The 22,272-nt window shown below is 38.2% G+C and overlaps 1 protein-coding gene and 1 pseudogene across 1 annotated transcript; one reads left to right on the forward strand and one right to left on the reverse strand.

Annotated features, from left to right (window-relative positions):
- LOC115031320 (thioredoxin domain-containing protein 17 pseudogene) overlaps positions 1–22,272 on the forward strand; it is a 237,434-nt pseudogene that overhangs the window by 109,359 nt on the left and 105,803 nt on the right.
- Positions 156–4,303, reverse strand: LOC110287839 (prolactin-inducible protein homolog). The gene is made up of 4 exons (XM_021154355.1): positions 4,215–4,303; positions 2,176–2,287; positions 570–684; positions 156–280 (listed from the first exon to the last, which is right to left on the reverse strand). Exons 1-4 carry the CDS (start codon positions 4,301–4,303, stop codon positions 156–158), a joined length of 441 nt encoding a protein of 146 aa, XP_021010014.1.

Below are 22,272 nucleotides of genomic sequence, written 5' to 3' on the forward strand. Positions count from 1 at the left end.
GTACTTTCCTGATTTTGAGGGTAGGTTTTAGGCAGGATACAACAACACACGGAGATGCTTGTAAGAAGTTTATTTGACAGACTACAATGAATATTCCAGTCAATTGTACTTGGAGAAAATGATGAGGGTTTTGAAAGACATGTAAGAAGCCTTTGTTAATTCGTGTACTCAGTACGATAAGTAAGGTACTGGTCTCCTTTGATGGGCAAAACTGCCAAATCATTAGGGCAGATATTCTTTTCATTTACAATTTTAAGAACTATTGCAAATTTTACAGTTTCTGTAAAAAATAAAACAAAAGTCATCTCTCAGACACTCTAGAGTTCTCTGATTTTCCTGTAGGACCAGTTAAGTCCTTCCAGGGCTGGTTTCCCCAAGTCATTTGCAAGTCACTCCCTTTTATCATCCTTTCTCAGGCTATGCTTTCTATAGCTTTAGATCCCAGAAATGCTCCTTATAGGCTCCCTTTCCATCTATGATTTTGCTTTTCCATGCTTCCAACTGGAAGTTCTGCAGCCATGCTTATGTTTTTAAATTTCCCTCTTTGGCTAGTAGTTCTTTTTACTTACCTATGACTTCAAAATCCCAGAAAAGGGTGATAGTATGATCATTACAGAGGCAATGTGTTTGTGTATAGTTGAAGGCACCTTCCATAGGTACACTACTTAAAAGGTAAGCTTTGACCTGGTTGGGAGAGAAAGCCCACTGTTAGTACAACAAAGGTAAATATAAGACAATATAAGAGGGAAATAGCTGAGATATGGCCTAGGGATACAGACCCCATTCATTCTTCATTGTATTATCATTCTATATGCTAATTTTCCTAATTTTCTCTCTTCACACCATCATACTTAGCCCAGACGTTCAAGTGTGAGATTCAGGAGGATGAAAGTGGTTCCATTGGGTAAGGAGGTTCATCCTACTGTGCCTGTCTCCTAAGGGAAGGCTTGTCTTTGGTACCAGCTAGAGTTCTTGGAAATGACTCATGTGAACTTTTATTATGTAACCCAATGAATAGCCTTCCAGTTATTTAAGTGTTGATTCTAGGACAAGACTTTGTGAGACTGATAATCAGGCCCCTGACTCAGCCAATTCTACCTCCATCACAGTTGAATTATTCTCTCACTCTCATCAATTCCAACAACAAGATTAAAAGTTACTCCCTCTTCCCATGTCTGGACATTATTTGATAGGTAAATTTTTTGAAGGCTAATTTCTTTACTTTTTAAAGTTGAGAGTGCCTGTTAACTTCAGACACCACATATTAATATGTGTATTAACATATTATATTATTATATTAATATAATATTATAACATACTCTAATATTATAATTACATATAATATTAAATATGTAATATACACATACACTCCTGTTTCTGGCATCTAACTTAGGAGTTTTGTCCTAGGGGTATGTCTACCCAGATGGATTTGTAAGTAGAATTCAATGATTACAAAGACTGATGAGAAAAACAATACATTTAAATGAAATTCAACCTTTCATCATAATTACAGCCAAGAATGCAATGTAGTAAATCAGGAATAGATATGATTTTTACTACAAACTTCATGAAAGCGTTTCCTATCAAGTTTCAGACTCGGTTGTTTTAAAATGTTACCTGCACTCACCTTTACCTTGAATCTATGGTCAGTATCAGGGTGGTGGTATGATGCTTTCTCCCACATCTATAAAATTTATACTGAATAATTATTATTCAGAAAGGCAAGAGGGAAACGGGCTCAGTTTAAGGTCTTAATAAAGACAAAGAAACAGATACCTCACATTCTCCTCTCACCCCTGCTCCAAGCTATGGTTGCTGGGTGTTTATATGAGAACCTTGTTCCTAAGCCCTCACCAAAATCCACTAATGCTCAAAGGGACCCTGGATGGTGCAGTCTCAGTTCTCCATAAGCTCTTTGCCTTCTAGCTATTTCTATCTTAGATATTTTCCATTCTCTTTCTCACTCTTTTTCTTCCTGGACTCTTGTGGACCAGGGTTTCTTCTCTATGAAATGGGAATCATCATCTGCTCCAAGTTCTCAACATTGTTGTGAAATTCATATAACCAAACACATATGAATATGTTAACTTTGTCATGCAGAATTAGCAGAAGTGATTAATTCAATTGTATTTATAATTCCAGTCAGATTTTGCCTTGGATTTACTATCTACTTACCTCCATACATTCTTCATATTGTGTTTGAAGTTTAAGTTTCACACTGATCTCCTGATTTGCCTCTGCTGTGGATGGAACATGTAGGTCAAACAAAATTGGCTTTCGAACATTTCTGGGAAGAAAAAAATAGGGCTCAGAAATCTCAGACCTGATTATAGGAGAAAGCACTATGCTAACATGGGGCAAAGAGAGAAAATAAAGGTAAGAGTGATATAGCCTGACTCAATTCTTAAGCAGCAGCATCCTCAGGATTCTTTGTGTGTTGATTTGAATGTTTCCTTTGTTTAATTAAGCAATGGACATATTGTTTAAAATGAAGCATCCTTTTTCCAAGTTACAAATGACAAATTTTAAAAGAAAGGATTATCTACTATCTCATGCTATTTCTTAATACTCTATAGCAAGTTGTGCTCATGTTGTGTGTCAGGTGATCACTTCACAGGAGTCACCTAAGATCACCAAAAAAAGAACCCACATATATTCACATTATTATTCATAAGAGTAGCAAAATTATGAAGAAGCAGTGAAAATAACTTTATGGTTGCGGGTCACCAAAACATGAAGAACTCTTTGAGAACCACTGCCCTACAGCTGGTTAGCTCCTTGTCCCTGACTGGAACACTAGAGTCAAGTCATTCTTAGAAAAACTTTCATACCCACAGAATCAAGTAAATAACCCTGTTCTGGAGAATTACGTAGATCTTCTTTGAAGACCACCCCTTATGATTGCTTGATAGGACCTAGGAATATGGACCTATTTAGTAAAACAAAGAAGTTTCACATGTTGTAATTGTGAACACACCACAGTTGGGGAAAAGTACATGCGATAAAAGCAAAGAGCAAGTCTTCCTCTTTAATCTACAATACCTGCTTTGGCTCAAGGGAATCAATCAAAGAACCCAACTAGTGTCCTTTGGTGTTTTGTGTGATAGAAAATAATTCTTAGAGAATATTATTCATACATTTTCTTGGGGCTGAACATGTTAGATTTCAATACTGGCACCAACTTTCCTATGATTCAAAGTTATATGAATACCAATTACTTTCAAAATCCCATTTGTGAATGACTTCAGAATTGTAGGATGATAACATTAGATATAGCAATTAACCATGCCAGTGTTTTCCTGAAGTCAGGGATTCCATACCAGGGAGATATTGAATAATAAGTACAGGAGAGTTGTTCACCAACTGGGATATCCATAGCACTTAACTGTAAGGCTTATTTTAACATGGGCTTCATCTAGGCCAGGAAGAAAGCCATCTACACTGGAACATGCAGGGATTCTCAGGGTGTCTGCATCAGTTCTTCAGAACCTTGTGGTTTCTGCTAGGAAAGGACATTTGGCCAAGCTTCCCAGAGCACTAATAGGGTCACAATCCAGAAAGCCAGCACGGTCAGCCTGCTGCCAGGGTAGAGATCTCTAGTTTAATTGGGTGTCTTTTCTTCCCCTAGATTCATTTGTCCTCTGGCTTCATTTCTTAATACATCCATTCCTTCACATTTTCTGCTTTCTTCAAACATGTACTCTCAATATGGTGGCTTCCAGATCCAAGGATGACGGTTACTATAGTTCCTCATCTTTACCTTTAGGTGTTATCACTGGGATGACACCTATGATGACTGTTTAGTTAGTTCAACCTTACCTATGTGTTAGTAATAAAGGCTCTCATTCTCAGAGACTCCTGCAAATGACATTTGAAGCTGTTGCTAGAACTGAGACCTCTTTATCTTTATAAAGTACATGGAGACAAATTAAGAACCACAGATGTGAGAGAGTAAGAATAACTGTTTATGGACAACTTATCATATACACTGGGGCTTTATTGTATAGGCAAGCCTATACACCCAGTGGAAATGGGAAGGGAATCTATGAAGGCTACGAAGACGATGGAACTTGACATATGATCCATAAGAAATATCAAGTACAAAATCCTTTGCTACATAAAACATCTATATGAAACTGTGTACAGGTCTCCAGGCCAGAAGGAGAATCTCTATATGATTTTTCCTGCAGAAAATCAAGAATGGGTTTACTCACTTATTATCCTGGCTTTCAATGATCCCCAGCTGCAGACAGAGGACCAAGAAGAGTGTGGCAGCACTGAACGTGAATGAGAGACCCTGCATAGTGGAGAAATCAGAACACCAGACCAGTAGAGTCCTTGGTGCTCAATGCAGGTTTTATATACAGTTCACAGAAGCAGAAAAGCTGGCAGTTAGGTCCATGAAGTAAATCACCTAAACACTTTCCTTATCATGATCTTTCCTTATTGGGGAGAAGTTTGTTATTTCTATGAAAACAAAATGTCATCATTCAATTAAGTTGTTAAAATATATGTGATTGTTCTTCCCTATTTTCTTAGTGTCAAAGACCTTCTTTAAAGGTTCTTTCTTGGCTAACAGACATGTTTTTCTTCTGTGTCACTTACTTCTGATCCTGTTTCTTACCTTAAGTAAGTATTTACTTGGTCTTGGCAGACAGTAGAATTTTGATTGATAGGTCCCAAGATATAGATGTACAGATTCATTGATGATTTTGCTATTAATTCAAAGTGAGATGCCACTAAAAACTTTATTAAAGTTCTGATATTATCAGCCATTGTTACCCAGAAGCCACTTCCAATCATATTGTTAGGAGAACTAGGAAAGGACTGAGCTTTCTGGATGATGGAGCAGTGTGACTGTAATACCTGATAACATAGTTGTGTTTGTGATCGTTAAGTCCTTCTCTACTTCAGGAGGAATAGTAAGTTATCCAGATGCTCAAAGTCTCTATAGTGAAAAGTTGCTCTCATTGTACAGAATCATTCACATACTAACATCCCTAAAACAGATCGTTTAGCATTAAAAATCCAGTTATTTTCCACATTTGACTTATAGTAGTAAGGCATATAGAAAGATAATTATAAGAAATCCTTCCACTTGACCACAACTCAAATCATATATATAATAATATAATACAATGAGCCAGGAGCACTTGGGAGGCACTCCCAGAACTTGGGAGGCAGAGACAGGCAGATTTATGAGTTAGAGTTAGCCTGGTCTACAAAGTGAGTTCCAGGACAGCTAGGGCTATACAGAGAAATATATGTATAATATATATATATATGCATATATATAATACAATATACTATACAACTATATAAAAACTATATACATAACTATATATATAACTATATATAACTATATATGTATATATGTATATACATATATGTGCATATTAGAGACATTCCTGAAACATGAATTTCTCTCCTATGAAATGATAGGGAGACTCATTTTTCCTTGTATATACCTACTGTATTTAAAGCTATACTTTAACCTAAATATTTTTATTTTAAGATTCTTTTTATCTGTGGAAATGATAAGAGCCAAGGAAGATGCTCAGAGGTAAAAATTTGAAATTCACCAATCTAAGGCTTACCTTATATTTTGCTATGGTATGAGTTAGGAAAATAAAGTCTAGCTGTAAGCTCATGGTGGATGAATTTTTAAATCCCTCTCCTGCTTCTTATTCTTGTGCTAATTTTTTTCTCTTACACCAGACACAAATATCTATTTGTTCTTTGTTGTTACAACCACATACTTTCTTCTCTGTCCCAAGAATGATGTTTTTATTCTCCCTTGTCTTGTACTCAATGAACCTCCTTCATAATTTTTTTTTTTATGTTTTAATGTTCTTTATACCAAATCATTTCTTATTTATTTGAATAATCTCTTCTAGAGGGCCATCATAGCTTATATTAGCCATGGAAGTGGGAAAAAATATAAACCATGTCTTCATAGAAAATCCAGAAATGCTTTTGCTGGACTATAACTCCTTTCCAAGGGTCATCTCTATACTTAATGTGCATAGGTGCCACTTTTGATTAACTAGGGCTCAACAAGGACAGATAAACATGAATTCAGATGTATACTAAATTAAAAGATTTTTCTATAAACCAACAGAGAAGTGTGACACCCATAATACTTCAAAATATGTAATAAAAAGTAATGACCATGGTAAAATTGACTGGTCCAATCATTTTATGAGTCACTTTGACTAAACAAAATACTCAGTAACATAATTGTTGCTTTGAAGGTGTTTAAAACAAAAGTGTAAAAAACATGATCAACCATATTTTAGTCAGATTTCCTTCTATAATGTATATAGAAGCCCCCAAAGGGAGTTACAGAAGGGGACACACATCAAAATCGGGCAAGTACATTCTAAACATTCTCTATGAAGTCCCTCACAGCACCCTTGTAGTAATATTATGTATGTCATTTCTATTTTCATCTTGTTTTACAACTGGACAAGTGAAGCATAAGAAAGAAACTCCCAGCACAACTCATCACTCAGCACCCAAAGAAACCAAAGTTTGAATCATGTTTGCTGCAATCTGACAAATTTTAGTTACAATATAATGCAGACAAGATACAAATTCACAAATATTATATAGAGAGGATGTTGAAAGAGGCACCAGCAAGTAAGGTGCCTGGAGTTTTCTCATTAACTCAGAGTAAATACACATTGTGAATGGTGTCAGATGTTCAACTCAGGAAATCTAAATCAAGAGCTAAGTATTGATGAACCCTATTGCCTGCTCATGACCATACATTCCAGTGATGGTAACTGTAAAAACTGGGATTTTATTATATCCTTATAATATTTGACTATCCTGCTCATAATGAAGTCATATACATACATATGTACATATGTACATATACATACATACATACATACATACATACATACATACATTCATACATAATTCTATTACCTTATTTCAATTTTGTCCTTTCTTCAGTCTTTCCCTCCTCCCCCTTACATGAATTATAATGTGATGATTAGAGGATTACTTGCGGGTGCAATGCTGTTCAATTTTTTTAAAAGTAGTCTACAGTCTGGGAACATAAATACAACCCAGCATTTTGCTGTATACAGAAAAAGCACCTCAGTGAGAAGGACAGATACTACCTCAGAGTTAAAAATGGGAAAACAATTTTCCAAGTAAATGGTCCCAAGAAACAAGCTGAAGTAGCCATTCTAATATCGAATAAAATAGACATTCAACCAAAAGTTATCAAAAAAAAAAATGAGGAAGGACACTCATCAAAGGGAAAATCTACCAAGATAAACTTTCAATTCTAAAAACCTGTGCTCCAAATTCAAGGCAATCCACATTCATAAAAGAAACTTTACTAAAGCTCAAAGCACACATTGCAACTCACACAATTATAGTGGGAGACTCCATCCCACTCTCACCAATGGACAGGTCATGGAAACAGAAACTAAACAGAGAAACAGTGAAATTAAAAGAAGTTATGAAACAAATGGATTTAATAGATATCTATAGAACATTGTGTCCTAAAAAATGGATATACCTTCTTCTCAGCACCTCAGGGTAACTTCTCTAAAACTGGCTATATAATCATTCACAAAACAGGCCTCAACAGATACAGGAAGACTGAAATAATCCCATGCAGCCTATTCGATCACCATGGACTAAGGCTGGTCTTCAATAACAACAAAAACAAGAGAAAGCCTACATACTTATGGAAGCTGAACAACGCTCTACTCAATGACAACTTTGTCAAGGAAGAAATAAAGGAAGAAATTAAAGACTTTTTAGAATTTATTGAAAATGAAGGCACAACATATCCAAACTTATGGGACACAATGAAAGCAGTGCTAAGAGGAAAACTCAGCTCTGAGTGCCTTCAAAAAGAAACTGGAGAGAACATATAGAAGCAGCTTAATAACACACCTAAAAGCTCTATAACAAAAAGAAGCAAATACACCAAAGAGGAGTAGAAGGCAGGAACTAATCAAACTCAGGGCTGAAATCAACAAAATAGAAACAAAAAGAACTATACAAAGAATCAACAAAACCAGGAGCTGGTTCTTTGAGAAAATCAACAAAACAGATAAACCCTTAGCCAGATTAACCAGAGGGCACAGAGAGAATCCAAATTAACAAAACCAGAAATGAAAAGGGAAATATAACAACAGAAATTGAGGAAATTTGAAAAATCATCACATCCTACTACAAAATAATATACTTAACAAAACTGGAAAATCTGGATAAAATGGACAATTTTATAGACAGATACCAGGAACCAAAGTTAAATGGGGATCAGATAAATTATCTAAAGAGGCCCATAACCCCTAAAGAAATAAAAAAAAATCCTTAAAAGTCTCCCAGCCAAAAAATGTCCAGGACCAGATGGGTTTAGTGCAGAATTATATCAGACCTTCAAGGAAGACCTAATACCAATTCTCTGTGCTGTTAAGCTCCTAGGGTATGCTCTCTCTAGTTTCTTTTTGGAGGTACTCAGAGCTGAGTTTTCCTCTTAGCACTGTTTTCATTGTGTCCCATAAGTTTGGGTATGTTGTGCCTTCATTTTTATTAAATTCTAAAAAATCTTTAATTTCTTCCTTTGTTTCTTCCTTGACCAAGTTGTCATTGAGTAGAGCATTGTTCAGCTTCCATAAGTATGTAGGCTTTCTCTTGTTTTTGTTGTTATTGAAGACCAGCCTTAGTCCATGGTGATCTGATAGGCTGCATGGGATTATTTCAGTCTTCCTGTATCTGTTGAGCCTGTTTTGTGACTGATTATATAGTTGGTTTTGGAGAGGGTACCATGAGGTGATGAGAAGAAGGTATATCCTTTTGTTTTAGGATGAAATGTTCTGTAGATGTCTGTTAAATCCATTTGGTTCATAACTTTTTTTTTTTTTTAGTTTCCCTGTCTCTGTTTAGTTTCTGTTTCCATGATCTGTCCATTGGTAAGAATGGAATGTTGAGATCTCCTACTATCATTTTGTCAAATGTATGCTTTGGTAAAGTTTCTTTTATGAGTATGGGTGCCCTTGCATCCTTTTACTTTGAGGTAATGTCTGTTTTTGACTCTGAGGTGTGTTTCCTATATGAGGCATAATGCTGGATCCTGTTTATGTAACCAGTCTGTTAGCCTTTTTTTTTTTTTTTTTAATTTGGGAATTAAGTCCATTGATATTGAGAGATATTAGGGACCAACAATTGTTGGTTACTGTTTGTTGTTGTTGTTAGAGGTGGAAATAGGTTTCTGTGTTTCTCTTCTTTCGAGTTTGTTGTGAAAAGATTAATTTCATGCTTTTTCTTGGGTGTAGTTTCCCTCCTTGTGTTGGACTTTGGCCTCTATTATCCTCTGTAGGGATGGATTTGTGGAAAGATATTGTTTAAATTTTGTTTTGCCTTGAAATACCTTGGTTTGTTCATCTATGGTAATTGCAAGTTTTGCTGAGTATAGTAGCCTTGGCTGGCATTTTTGTTTTCTTAGGGTGTATATGACATATCTACAGGATCTTCTGTCTTACAGTCTCTGTTGAGAAGGCTGGTGTAATTCTGATAGGTCTGTCTTTGTATATTACTTGACCCTTTCCCCTTAATGCTTTCAATATTATTTCTTTGTTCTGTGCACTTGGTGTTTTAATTATTTTGTGACAAGAGGATTTTCTGTTCTAGTCCCATCTGTTTAGTGTTCTGTAGGCTTCTTGTATGTTTATGGGCATTTCTTTCTTTAGGCTAGGAAAGTTTTCTTCTATAATATTGTTGAAAATGTTGCTGGCCCTTTGAGTTGGGAATCTTCACTCTCTTTTATACCTATTATTCTCAGGTTGTGCCTTTTAATTATGTCATGGATTTCTTGTATGTTTTGAGATAGGAGATATTTGCTTTTTGTATTTTCCTTGACTATTGTGTTAATGTCTTGTATTGTATCTTCTGTCAGTGAGATTCTCTCTTCTATTTCTTGTATGCTGTTGATGACTCCTGTTCTCTTTCCTAGGTTTTCCAGGTCCAGGGCTATCTGCCTTTGAATTTTCTTTAACGATTCTATTTCCATTTTTAGATTTTGGATGGTTTTGTTCAATTTCTTCACCTGTTTAATTTTGTTCTCCTGTATTTCTTTAAGGGTTTATGTGTTTCCTCCTTAAAGGCTTCTACTTGTTTACTTGTGTTCTCCATTATTTCTTTAAGGGAGTTATTTATGTCCTACTTAAAGTCCTCTATCGTCTTCATCAAATGAGTGATTAGATCTGAATCTTGCTTTATAAGTGTGTTGAGGTATCTAGGACTTGCTGTATGCCTGTGATCCTGCAATCCTATGATCCTAGGGAGTTGAGCTGTGACTGGAGTGTGGGCTGTATAGGATTGTGGTCAGTGGCAGGGCTCCGATCCTGGCTCAGGTGGGAACCAGAAGGCATGAGGGTCTCCTGCTGGGCAAAGATTCTGTCCCCTTTTAAAAAATTTTTTATTGGTTATTTTGTTTATTTACATTTCAAATGTTATCTCCCTTCCCAGTTTCCAGTATGTTAACACTCCTCCCCACCCCTCCCACTCCCACCTCCATGAGGGTGTTCCGCTGCCCATCCACTCACTCCCACCCCACCACCCAGCATTCCCCTAAACTGAATATCAAGCCTTCACAGGACCAAGGGCCTCCCCTCCCATGCCAGACAAGGCCATCCTCTGCTACTTATGCAGCTGGAGCCGTGGGTCCCTCCATGTGTATTCTTCCGTTGGTGGTTTAGTCCCTAGGAGCTCTGAAAAGTCTGGTTAATTGATATTGTTGTTCTTCCTATGGGGATGCAAATCCCTTTAGCTCCTTCATTTCTTCCCTTAACTCCTCCACTGTGATCCTTGCTTAGTCTGATGGTTGACTACAAGCATCCATATCTGTATTGGCAAGGCTCTGGTCAAGCCTCTCAGGAGACATCCATATTTTGCTGGTGACAACCAGTACTTTTGGCATCAGCAATAATGTCTGGGTTTGGTTGCTGCATATGGGATGGATTCCTAGGTGGGGCAGTCTCTGGATGGCCTTTCCTTCAGTATTCCCTAAGATCAACAATTGAGAAATGGGACCTCATAAAATTGAAAAGCTTCTGTAAGGCAAAGGATACTGTCAAAAAGACAAAACAGCAACCCACAGATTGGGAAAAGGCCTTCACTCTTTAGGCTTTAAAATAACTGAATTATTCTTTGTACCAAAGTGGATGAACTCAAAGAATATTGTAGAAAATAAAATTATATAGGCATACAAAGCAAATACCAGAGAATCTTATATGTGCAAAGAGAATGGCAGTTGCCAGAGGCTGAAGCTGGGGGCAGAGGAAGTTGCTGATCAAAGGGCACAACATTTTCAGTTACATAAGAAGGAAGAGCTTTCACTTCTACTGCATGGCCTGGTGACTATAGTTAACAGTATATAACAGTATATCTCAAAGTAACTAAAAGGGTGAATTTTGAAAGTTTTCTAACCTAAAACAATAAGCAAGGTAGTAATTATGCCAAGTTATATGACTAAATTATTCCAAACCATGTACATACATCAAGATATAATAAATGCATTTATGATTTTCCCATAAAAATAAAATTAAGAAGTCTTGAAATAATGTAGGTTTTCACTTAAAACCTGAATTGATCTTTGGTGGTATAATTTTGCTCTCAATTTTATGCTTTTTGAGACAGTGTCCCATGTAACCAAGGCTATCCTCGAACTCCTGACCTCTTGCCTCAGTTTCCCAAGTCCTGAGAAATGGTCATGTACTGCCATAGATTGCTCTATGCTCATTTCCTTTCACGTTAAGCATTACAAAATATTGCTAAGTGTTAGTACTATATTTACTAGCAATATGAGGTTTCATTACACACACAAACACACACACACACACACACACACACACATATCACAATTTTCACAAAAGTATGTTTAATGCCATTAATAATGGCAAATCTGTTGAGGCATCATCTTGATTAAAGACTGATGTGGGAATACTCATCCCAAAGAAGGCAGTCCCACCCCTAACACCCAGGGAGTTGATCCTGAATTTCATAAGTAGACTATGATCATCCATGACTTCTGTATAAATTCCTGTTTCTAGTTTCATGATCTGGTTAAGTTCCTGCCCTGAATTCCCTAAGTGATGCTCTGTTAACCTGGAAATGTAAAATGAATTAAGCCATTTTATCCCCAAGTTTCTTTTGGTTATAGTGTTTACTACAGCAATAGAAATCCTAAGAGAGTTCTACAGAGTGGTTGGCTAAATCTAGTTATTTTTTGACATTGACATTTTAGGAGAGTTCAGGTTTGGGTCTATGTTAAGAAAGTATTGTATCCAAGCCCACAGATTTAGAATGTCCCATACCCCTCTCTGAACAGTGAACGTTGGACATTTTAAGGCAGTACAATTTTAAATCTCCTTGACCTGTCCTTAGAATAATTATGGTTTCTCCTCAAATAATGCTCCCATTGAATTGGTGATGCAAAATTTAGCTGGAATTGATACAGCCTGAGTGTCACATCTTTTCAAATACATTGTGTCCTTTGACCAGCTTGTTTGTTACTTCTGTACAATTATGTTTACATATGTCATTTAGAAACATTCAGATTTCTCTTAAATTTCATAACATCCAGAGATATAGTACTTAAAATCAAAATTACCATAGATATTCTCTATAGGTGTATTTACTCTTAGTTACTCTTCAGAAATTTTAGTGTTTCAGGCTGCTTGAGAAAACATAGTTTTTGATATTGAATTCTAAGGAACTGGTTCACAGAAGAATAACACTTTAAAGTTACATTTCCTGTGGGGTTGGGAATCAGGTGATAGAACCTGAAGCAAAAGATTAAACTATAAATAGACTGTAAGACTGAGCAGGAAGAAGCCTCACTGGCTTGGACTCAGAAGATAAACATTGACCAACTCTGAAACCAGAGTAGAAGCTTCTGAATGTTGTATTTGACTGATTGTAACCAAATCCAAATCAAAACAAACAAACAAACAAAAACCAACCAATCAACCAACCAACAAACAAAAAAACAGTTGCTGTCATTTATAAGCTTAGACTCAGGAGTTCAATAAAATGAAATAGAAATTTGATGTTTTTGCAAAGCTATAAAGCAGATTATAATATGTCATCAAAGATATAAAGTGTTGGTAAAAGTTTATATTTCTTATTTGTAGCAGCAGCCTTTCCTCCTTCATACCTTCCTGACTTACACATTTCCATATTTCCATATTTCCATATTTCCATATTATTTCCATATTTCCATATTTCTTTCCTTTCCTTTCCTTTCCTTTCCTTTCCTTTCCTTTCCTTTCCTTTCCTTTCCTTTCCTTTCCTTTCCTTTCCTTTCCTTTCCTTTCCTTTCCTTTCCTTTCCTTTCCTTTCCTTTCCTTTCCTTTCCTTTCCTTTCCTTTCCTTTCCTTTCCTTTCCTTTCCTTTCCTTTCCTTTCCTTTCCTTTCCTTTCCTTTCCTCCTTCCTTCCTTCTTTCCTTCCTTCCTTCCTTCCTTCCTTCCTTCCTTCCTTCCTTCCTTCCTTCCTTCTTGAGTTATTTACATTTCTATTTGAGTACAATGTAGAAGGCATATCTTTTTTTCTACTGCTATGTTCACAAAGGTTCTTTTGTCTCTGGTGAAGCTCTTGGATAATTACTGAGTCATTTCCCTTGACCATCCATTACCACTATTTTTACCAGGGTCCCCTCTTGACTTCAACCAGACTTTGCCCTGTTTCCTCATTTATTCCATTCATCCAACCTCCAGAGTTATGATCTTGAACTTCTTTTATTCTAGTATCTCTGTAGAAATGAACCAAGAAATGTAGACATTCAATATTTTCTGCAATTTTTTCATGCTTTCTCTATATATCTAATGCTTTTTTTTTTTTTGGTAGTTACAGTTTTTAAAACAACTAACTACTATTTTCTTCCTGTGGCTTGTATAAGAGAAGCTCACTTATAGTACTCGATGACTTCTTTATAGAAATGATGGTTGAAATAATGGACTATAGCTCAATATTTCCAATATTAGAAGTGAAATACTTACATCTCTCACTAATACTGTAGTGCTTTTGGTTTACCTCTTTTACTGCCATTAAGCTTCCTTTCTCACTCTGCCTCTTCCTCCTCCTTTCTCTCTTTTTCCCCACATCTCTTTCTTTTACCCTCTCTCTTTTTTTGACATGATCTTGTGTACTGTTATGTAGCCATGGGCCTTAAAGTCATCATGTAGCTCATGATTCTCTAGTCTCTACTTCCCAAGATATAGGATTAGAGACATATACATTTATTATTTGCTTTTTTTTGTTCTGCCTATCCTTCCAGTAGGATGTAAGGGTAGGAAATTTCATATCTCATCCCCTGTTTATCATGAAGGCAAGCAACACTAATTCTAAGATAGTAGTCATTTACAACTCTGACCCATAATTATTCCTGTCTGAAAAAATTACAGGGATGAAAATGAAGAGGAGCCTGAGGAAAAGAAGGTCCAGGGACAGGCCCAAAGTGGAATCCAGCTCAAAGGGAAATCTTAAGGCTTGACACTATTACTGAGACTATGAGCTCTCACAAAAAGGGACCTAGCATGATTTCACTCCAGAAGACCCAACAAGCCACTGAAAGAGTCAAAGGCAGATATTTGCACCCAACCAATGGAAAGAAGAAGCTTATTTCTATTGTAGAATTAGGGAAGGCTGAAAGAAGCTGAAGATCAGGGCAATTCTGTAGAAGGACCAGCAGTCTCGATGAATATGGACCCCTGAGATCTCTCAAACACTGGACCAGAAAACAGGCAGCATATATCAGTTGATATGTGGCCCCAAGCACACATACAGTAGAGGACTGCTGGGTGTGTGTTCATTCAGAGATGATGGACCAAACTCTAAAGAGACTGGAGGCCTCAGGGAGTTTAGAGTTCAGGTAGGGTAGGGGGTGGGGACATCCACATGGAGACAGGGCGGTGGGGAGGAACTATGGGATGTGGAAAAGTTGGAGGATGGATGGAGGTGGAGTAGTGGGGTAATAAAAATAGTGTGTAAAAAATTTAATTAGGTTCTTTCTGGTCAGAACCAGCCCCGCGCCACCTTGGGAGCAAACTCGGCAGAAGGTCCCAAGGTCCCCAGAGGACTCTCCAGGCCCCAGGAGCGCTAGCATACCCAGAATCTTGGGATCACTGATGAGTAGATCACAACATCTATACTAAAACAACCAGAGGGGCTTGGGCCAACAAGAACAGGGACACAGGAAACCTGCCCAACCAGGGGCTGGGGTTTGTTCAGGTCTGCACCAGCCCAGTGCCACCTTGTGCATGAACTCAGGTGATGGTCCCATGGTCCCCAGATGACTCTCCATGCCACAGGCACTCTAGCACACTCAGGATCTTAGGATCACTAAGGAGAGTTGGCCTCCAGAGAGAGAGCTGACCCTGGGACTCAGGTGAGAGCACCATCTTGTATCCTGGATCTTGCAGAGTCCAGTACTCTCAGGAGAGTCGCTGGACTGCAGAATCAACAGAGCTTCTTGGACAGGGTCCCTTTGGGCATTCATCCTCAGCCAGGAAACAGAGCTGAGAACCAGACCCCTGGGCACCTTCCCTGCCAGAGAAGAGTCAGTCTCCAGGGAGGGCTCTGACCCTGGGACACAGGTGAGAGCACCATCTTGTACCCAGGTATCTCAGAGACCAATCTGTGCAGGAGAGGGCATGGGCTGCAGAAGAAACAGAGTTTCTTGGACTGGGTCCCTTCAGGCCTTCATCTTCAGCCAAAAAGTGGATCTGAGCTTGAGACCTCTGTGCACCTTCCCTGCAAGAGAAGTGCTTGCCTACAGAGAGTGCTCTGACCATTGGGACTGAGGAGAGAGTTGGAATACCAGGAGTGCTAAAAAAAAAGGCTAACAGAATCACAGGAGGAAAAATCTCCAGCCAGAGACTGCTAGAATATCTAACACCAGAGATTATCCGATGATGAAAGGCAAAAGTAAGAATATTACTAACAGAAACCAAGACCACTCAGAATCATCAGAACCCATTATGCCCACTACAGCTAGTCCTGGATACCCCAACACACCAGAAAAGCAAGATTCTGATTTAAAATCATATCTCAAGATGCTGGTAGAGGATGTTAAGACGGGCATTAATAACTCAGTTACAGAAATACAGGATCGCACTGCTAATCAGGTAGAAGTCATTAAAGAGGAGACACAGAATTCCCTTAAAGAGTTACAGAAAAACACAACCAAACAGGTGATGGAATTGAACAAAATCATCCAAGATCTAAAAATGGAATGAGAAACTGTAACCTCCCCCCCCCCCCCAGCCTGAAATCTGGCTGATCAGGTTTGACTGTTAGCACCAAGAGAACATCGGGGGTGAAGCCTGCCACCCTAAAGTTCTGCCACTCCCACTGCTAATACCTGCCACCTAACTGTTCTGGAGCCAACACATGGTCACCTGAAACTGGACTCCAAGGATGATTTGGTGGGAGTGGGCCCCTCCCCCTTCTTCATAACCCTGTGTCTCAGGATAGTAAAATTGAACCTTGATCAGATTAATGTCTTGGTTCCATTCTTTCTCGTGCTGCCTAGTTCCCTCTTTTCTTCCAGATTCCAAGATGCCTCCCAGATTAGAACCCATACATGTGGGCCGCTGGTTGAACCCAATAGATTGGCGAACAAACGCTGGACTGGAAAATGACAGAGGACATTTGGAAGAAACACTGCTGGTTTGGAGCTCCATGGAAGAAGAAAATAATTAAGGAAAATTCGTACCAGAGAAGGTTGGTACGGGCTAAGCTAGAACAGCGCTAAACCCACGCGCTAGATTCACTTAGGTTCAACAGTGAGATTATCAGGAGCTAGGAACGTAATAGGCAGTTAGCCGCAGTTTCCAGAAGCTGCCTTTTTAGGCGTGAGAAAAGAAAGGGTTTAATAAAAGGGATTTAATAATCAGGCCGATGGCCGCAGTCAGAAACTGCATCAGGCGGGAGGAAAATGTCCCAGAAGCAGAGAGAAACTTTAGGGGTGCCCTGCTTTGTTCTTTCTGGGCCTTACAGCAGAAGTTCTCTACCCTCTTTGTGTTTTTGTCTAATGTCTGGTGCACCAGTCCGTTCACGTGTCAATCCATGTGTGTTTGTGTCTAGTTGTCTGAATGACTAAATGTTCTGTGTCTTATGTTGGATAATAAAGATGGCTAAAACTTTATCTGGTGGTTCATCAAAGCCGAGAGTGGCCGCACACTTTAGCCAAGAAACAGGCACACAGCAGGAGGGCCCCTGCTAGAAAAACTGTTCTTTAAAGAAAAAAAGAGAGTCTGCAGCCTCATGATATTGGGGCGGAAAAAAACTAGTAGATGGTTTGTCATAATAAAATTCTCTGCATTCGTGATTATTGCGTTTAGCTAATGATAAAGTGCTTTTTATTTTATGATTGTAGCTAGAAAAATTAATATTCTCTGATTGGACTAAGTGGAACTGCTTCATTTTTTTTATTGGTAATGTGCTCTGCGTGTTTTCACAATCAGCTCATAAGTTATTGATTAAGATTAAATAATTGTTACATTGGTAACAGAGAGTTAGCATTAAAATTTGCAACTCAGGAGTCTTTTCAAGCATGTGGCATAGCAGGTCAAATTTTGTAATGTAGTAATGAAGTTTTAATGTTGATTCCTTTTTTTTTATTTTTTATTTTTTTATTTTTTCTAAATAAGGTAATTTATTTGAGAAATTGGGAATGTTTATCTTGAAATAGTCACTTTAGAACAAGTGTTTGTTATTACATATTTAGTAAATGACATTGAGGAAAATTTCACAATACCTTATACATGTGAGACTAGGGAGGTGATAGAAAGAGAAAAATATTCTTTGAAGTGAGAATTTTAAATCTCAAAATGGATAATTGGGTTCTTGTAATGATGGCCAGTGGGTAAATCTCATGCTGTCCTGAGGTTTCCAAACCTCATGTTAAAGTCAAGCATGGTAGTGTTTACCTCTAACTACAGATCAGCTGGAGGAAGAGACAAAAGGATTCGAGTGGCCTCCTGGCCCATCTAGTCCAGCCCAAAATGTCAAGCTCCTGGATCATTGAAAGACTTGCTGAAAACAAACAAACTACAACAACAACAACAACAACAACAAATAAGCAAGCAAAAAACAAACAAATAAGAAACAAAAATAAGGTAGAGAAACAATTCAGAAACATATCCTGACACCAACTTCTGGCTTCTATAATTAGACACACACACACACACACAGAGAGAGAGAGAGAGAGAGAGAGAGAGAGAGAGAGAGAGAGAGAGAGAGAGAGAGAGAGAGAGAGAGAGAGAGAGAGAGAGAGAATCTCTTCTCTTTCCCTAATGGTAATAGACTTAAAGGCTTTAGAAAACCAAAGGCAATTATTTTTTTTCTTTTTTTTTTACATCTCTGTGGGATTCTTTTTTTTTTAATTTTTAATATTTTTATTACATATTTTCCTCAATTACATTTCCAATGCTATCCCAAAAGTCCCCCATAGCGCCCCCCACTTCCCTACCCACCCATTCCCATTCTTTTGGCCCTGGCATTCCCCTATATTGGGGCATATAAAGTTTGCAAGTCCAATGGGCCTCTCTTTCCATTGATGGCAGACTAGGCCATCTTTCGATACATATGCAGCTAGAGACAAGAGCTCCGGGGTTCTGGTTAGTACATCATGTTGTTCCAACAATAGGGTTGCAGATCCCTTTAGCTCCTTGGGTACTTTCTCTAGCTTCTCCATTGGGAGCCCTGTGATCCATCCAATAGCTGACTGTGAACATCCACTCCTGTGTTTGCTAGGCCCCGGCATCTTCTCACAAGAGACAGCTATATTTGGGTCCTTTCAGCAAAATCTTGCTAGTGTATGCAATGGTGTCAGCGTTTAGAAGCTGATTATGGGATGGATCCCTGGATACGGCAGTCTCTAAATGGTCCATCCTTTAATCACAGCTACGAACTTTGTCTCTGTAACTCCTTCCCTGGGTGTTTTGTTCCCAATTCTAAGAAGGTGCACAGTGTCCACACTTTGGTCTTCATTCTTCTTGAGTTTCATGCGTTTAGCAAATTGTATCTTATATCTTGGGTATCCTAAGTTTTGAGCTAATATCCATTTATCAGTGAATACATATTGTGTGAGTTCTTTTGTGATTGTGTTATTTCACTCAAGATGATGCCCTCCAGGTCCATCCATTTGGCTAGGAATTTCATAAATTCATTCTTTTTAATAGCTGAGTAGTACTCCATTGTGTAAATGTACCATAATTTCTGTATCCATTCCTCTGTTGAGGGACATCTGGGTTCTTTCCAGCTTCTGGCTATTATAAATAGGGCTGCTATGAACATAGTGGAGCATGTGTCCTTTTTACCGGTTGGGACATCTTCTGGATATATGCCCAGGAGAGGTATTGCTGGGTCCTCCGGTAGTACTATGTCCAATTTTCTGAGGAACCGCCAGACTGATTTCCAGAGTGGTTGTACAAGCTTGCAATCCCACCAACAATGGAGGAGTGTTCCTCTTTCTCCACATCCTCGCCAGCATCTGCTGTCACCTGAATTTTTGATCTTAGCCATTCTGACTGGTGTGAGGTGGAATCTCAGGGTTGTTTTGATTTGCATTTCCCTGATGATTAAGATGTTGAACATTTTTTCAGGTGTTTCTCTGCCATTCGGTATTCCTCAGGTGAGAATTCTTTGTTCAGTTCTGAGCACCATTATTTAATGGGGTTATTTGACTTTCTGGAGTCCACCTTCTTGAGTTCTTTATATATATTGGATATTAGTCCCTTATCTGATTTAGGATAGGTGAAGATCCTTTCCCAATCTGTTGGTGGTTTTTTTGTCTTATTGATGGTGTCTTTGGCCTTGCAGAAGCTTTGTAGTTTCATGAGGTCCCACTTGTCAATTCTCGATCTTACAGCACAAGCCATTACTGTTCTATTCAGGAATTTTTCTCCTGTGCCCATATCTTCAAGGCTTTTCCCCACTTTCTCCTCTATAAGTTTCAGTGTCTCTGGTTTTATGTGAAGTTCCTTGATCCACTTAGACTTGACCTTAGTACAAGGAGATAGGAATGGATCGATTCGCATTCTTCTACATGTTAACAACCAGTTGTGCCAGCACCATTTGTTGAAAATGCTGTCTTTCTTCCACTGGATGTTTTTAGCTCCCTTGTCGAAGATCAAGTGACCATAGGTGTGTGGGTTCATTTCTGGGTCTTCAATTCTATTCCATTGGTCTATTTGTCTGTCACTATACCAGTACCATGCAGTTTTTATCACAATTGCTCTGTAGTAGAGCTTTAGGTCTGGCATGGTGATTCCACCAGAGGTTCTTTTATCCTTGAGAAGAGTTTTTGCTATCCTAGGTTTTTTGTTATTCCAGATGAATTTGCAGATTGCGCTTTCTAATTCGTTGAAGAATTGATTTGGAATTTTGATGGGGATTGCATTGAATCTGTAGATTGCTTTTGGCAAGATAGCCATTTTTACAATGTTGATCCTGCCAATCCATGAGCATGGGAGATCTTTCCATCTTCTGAGATCTTCTATAATTTCTTTCTTCAGAGACTTGAAGTTTTTATTATACAGATCTTTCACTTCCTTAGTTAGAGTCACGCCAAGATATTTTATATTATTTGTGACTATTGAGAAGGGTGTTGTTTCCCTAGTTTCTTTCTCAGCCTGTTTATTCTTTGTGTAGAGAAAGGCCATTGATTTGTTTGAGTTAATTTTATATCCAGCTACTTCACCGAAGCTGTTTATCAGGCTTAGGAGTTCTCTGGTGGAATTTTTAGGGTCACTTATATATACTATCATATCATCTGCAAAAAGTGATATTTTGACTTCCTCTTTTCCAATTTGTATCCCTTTGATCTCCTTTTGTTGTCGAATTGCTCTGGCTAGGACTTCCAGTACAATGTTGAATAGGTATGGAGAAAGTGGACAGCCTTGTCTAGTCCCTGATTTTAGAGGGATTGCTTCAAGCTTCTCACCATTTACTTTGATGTTGGCTTCTGGTTTGATGTAGATTGCTTTCATCATGTTTAGGTATGGGCCTTGAATTCCTGATCTTTCCAAGACTTTTATCATGAATGGGTGTTGGATCTTGTCAAATGCTTTTTCCGCATCTAACGAGATGACCATGTGGTTTTTGTCTTTGAGTTTGTTTATATACTGGATTACGTTGATGGATTTCCGTATATTGAACCATCCCTGCATCCCTGGGATGAAACCTACTTGGTCAGGATGGATGATTGTTTTGATGTGTTCTTGGATTCGGTTAGCAAGAACTTTATTGAGGATTTTTGCATCAATATTCATAAGGGATATTGGTCTGAAGTTTTCTATCTTTGTTGGGTCTTTTTGTGGTTTAGGTATCAGAGTAATTGTGGCTTCATAGAATGAGTTGGGTAGAGTACCTTCTGTTTCTATTTTGTGGAATAGTTTGTGAAGAACTGGGATTAGATCTTCTTTGAAGGTCTGATAGAACTCTGCACTAAACCCATCTGGTCCTGGGCTTTTTTTATTTGGGAGACTATTAATGACTGCTTCTATTTCTTTGGGGGATATAGGGCTGTTTAGACCATTGACCTGATATTGATTCAACTTTGGTACCTGGTATCTGTCTAGGAACTTCTCCATTTCATCCAGGTTCTCCAGTTTTGTTGAGTATAGCCTTTGGTAGAAGGATCTGATGGTGTTTTGGATGTCTTCAGGATCTGTTGTTATGTCTCCTTTTTCATTTCTGATTTTGTTAATTAGGATGCTTTCCCTGTGCCCTCTAGTGAGTCTGGCTAAGGGTTTATCTATCTTGTTGATTTTCTCAAAGAACCAGCTCCTTGATTGGTTGATTCTTTGAATAGTTTTTCTTGTTTCCACTTGGTTGATTTCACCCCTGAGTTTGATTATTTCCTGCTGTCTACTCCTCTTGGGTGAATATGCTTCCTTTTGTTCTAGTGCTTTTAGGTGTGTTGTCAAGCTGCTAATGTGTGCTCTCTCTAGTTTCCTTTTGGAGGCACTCAGAGCTATGAGTTTTCCTCTTAGAAATGCTTTCATTGCATCCCATAAGTTTGGGTATGTTGTGGCTTCAGTTTCATTGAACTCTAAAAAGTCCTTAATTTCTTTCTTTATTCCTTCCTTGGCCAAAGTATCGTTGAGAAGAGTGTTGTTCAGTTTCCACGTGAAGGTTGGCTTTCTATTATTTATTTTGTTATTGAAGATCAGCCTTAGTCCATGGTGATCTGATAGGATGCATGGGTCAATTTCAATATTTTTGTATCTGTT

Source organism: Mus caroli, unplaced genomic scaffold, assembly GCF_978045245.1.
Source record: "Mus caroli unplaced genomic scaffold, Mus_caroli_1 scaffold_7, whole genome shotgun sequence".
Lineage (NCBI taxonomy): Eukaryota > Metazoa > Chordata > Mammalia > Rodentia > Muridae > Mus > Mus caroli.

What these genes read in the sequence shown, in the direction of transcription:
- LOC110287839 (XM_021154355.1), bottom strand. Translation starts at nt 4,303, where the DNA reads ATGCAGGGTCTCTCATTCACGTTCAGTGCTGCCACACTCTTCTTGGTC. An exon ending in AATATGAAGAATGTATGGAG is followed by an intron (nt 685 to 2,175) that starts GTAAGTAGATAG and finishes TCTCCCAACCAG; the next exon opens with GTCAAAGCTTACCTTTTAAG. An exon ending in CTGGGATTTTGAAGTCATAG is followed by an intron (nt 281 to 569) that starts GTAAGTAAAAAG and finishes TATTTTTTACAG; the next exon opens with AAACTGTAAAATTTGCAATA.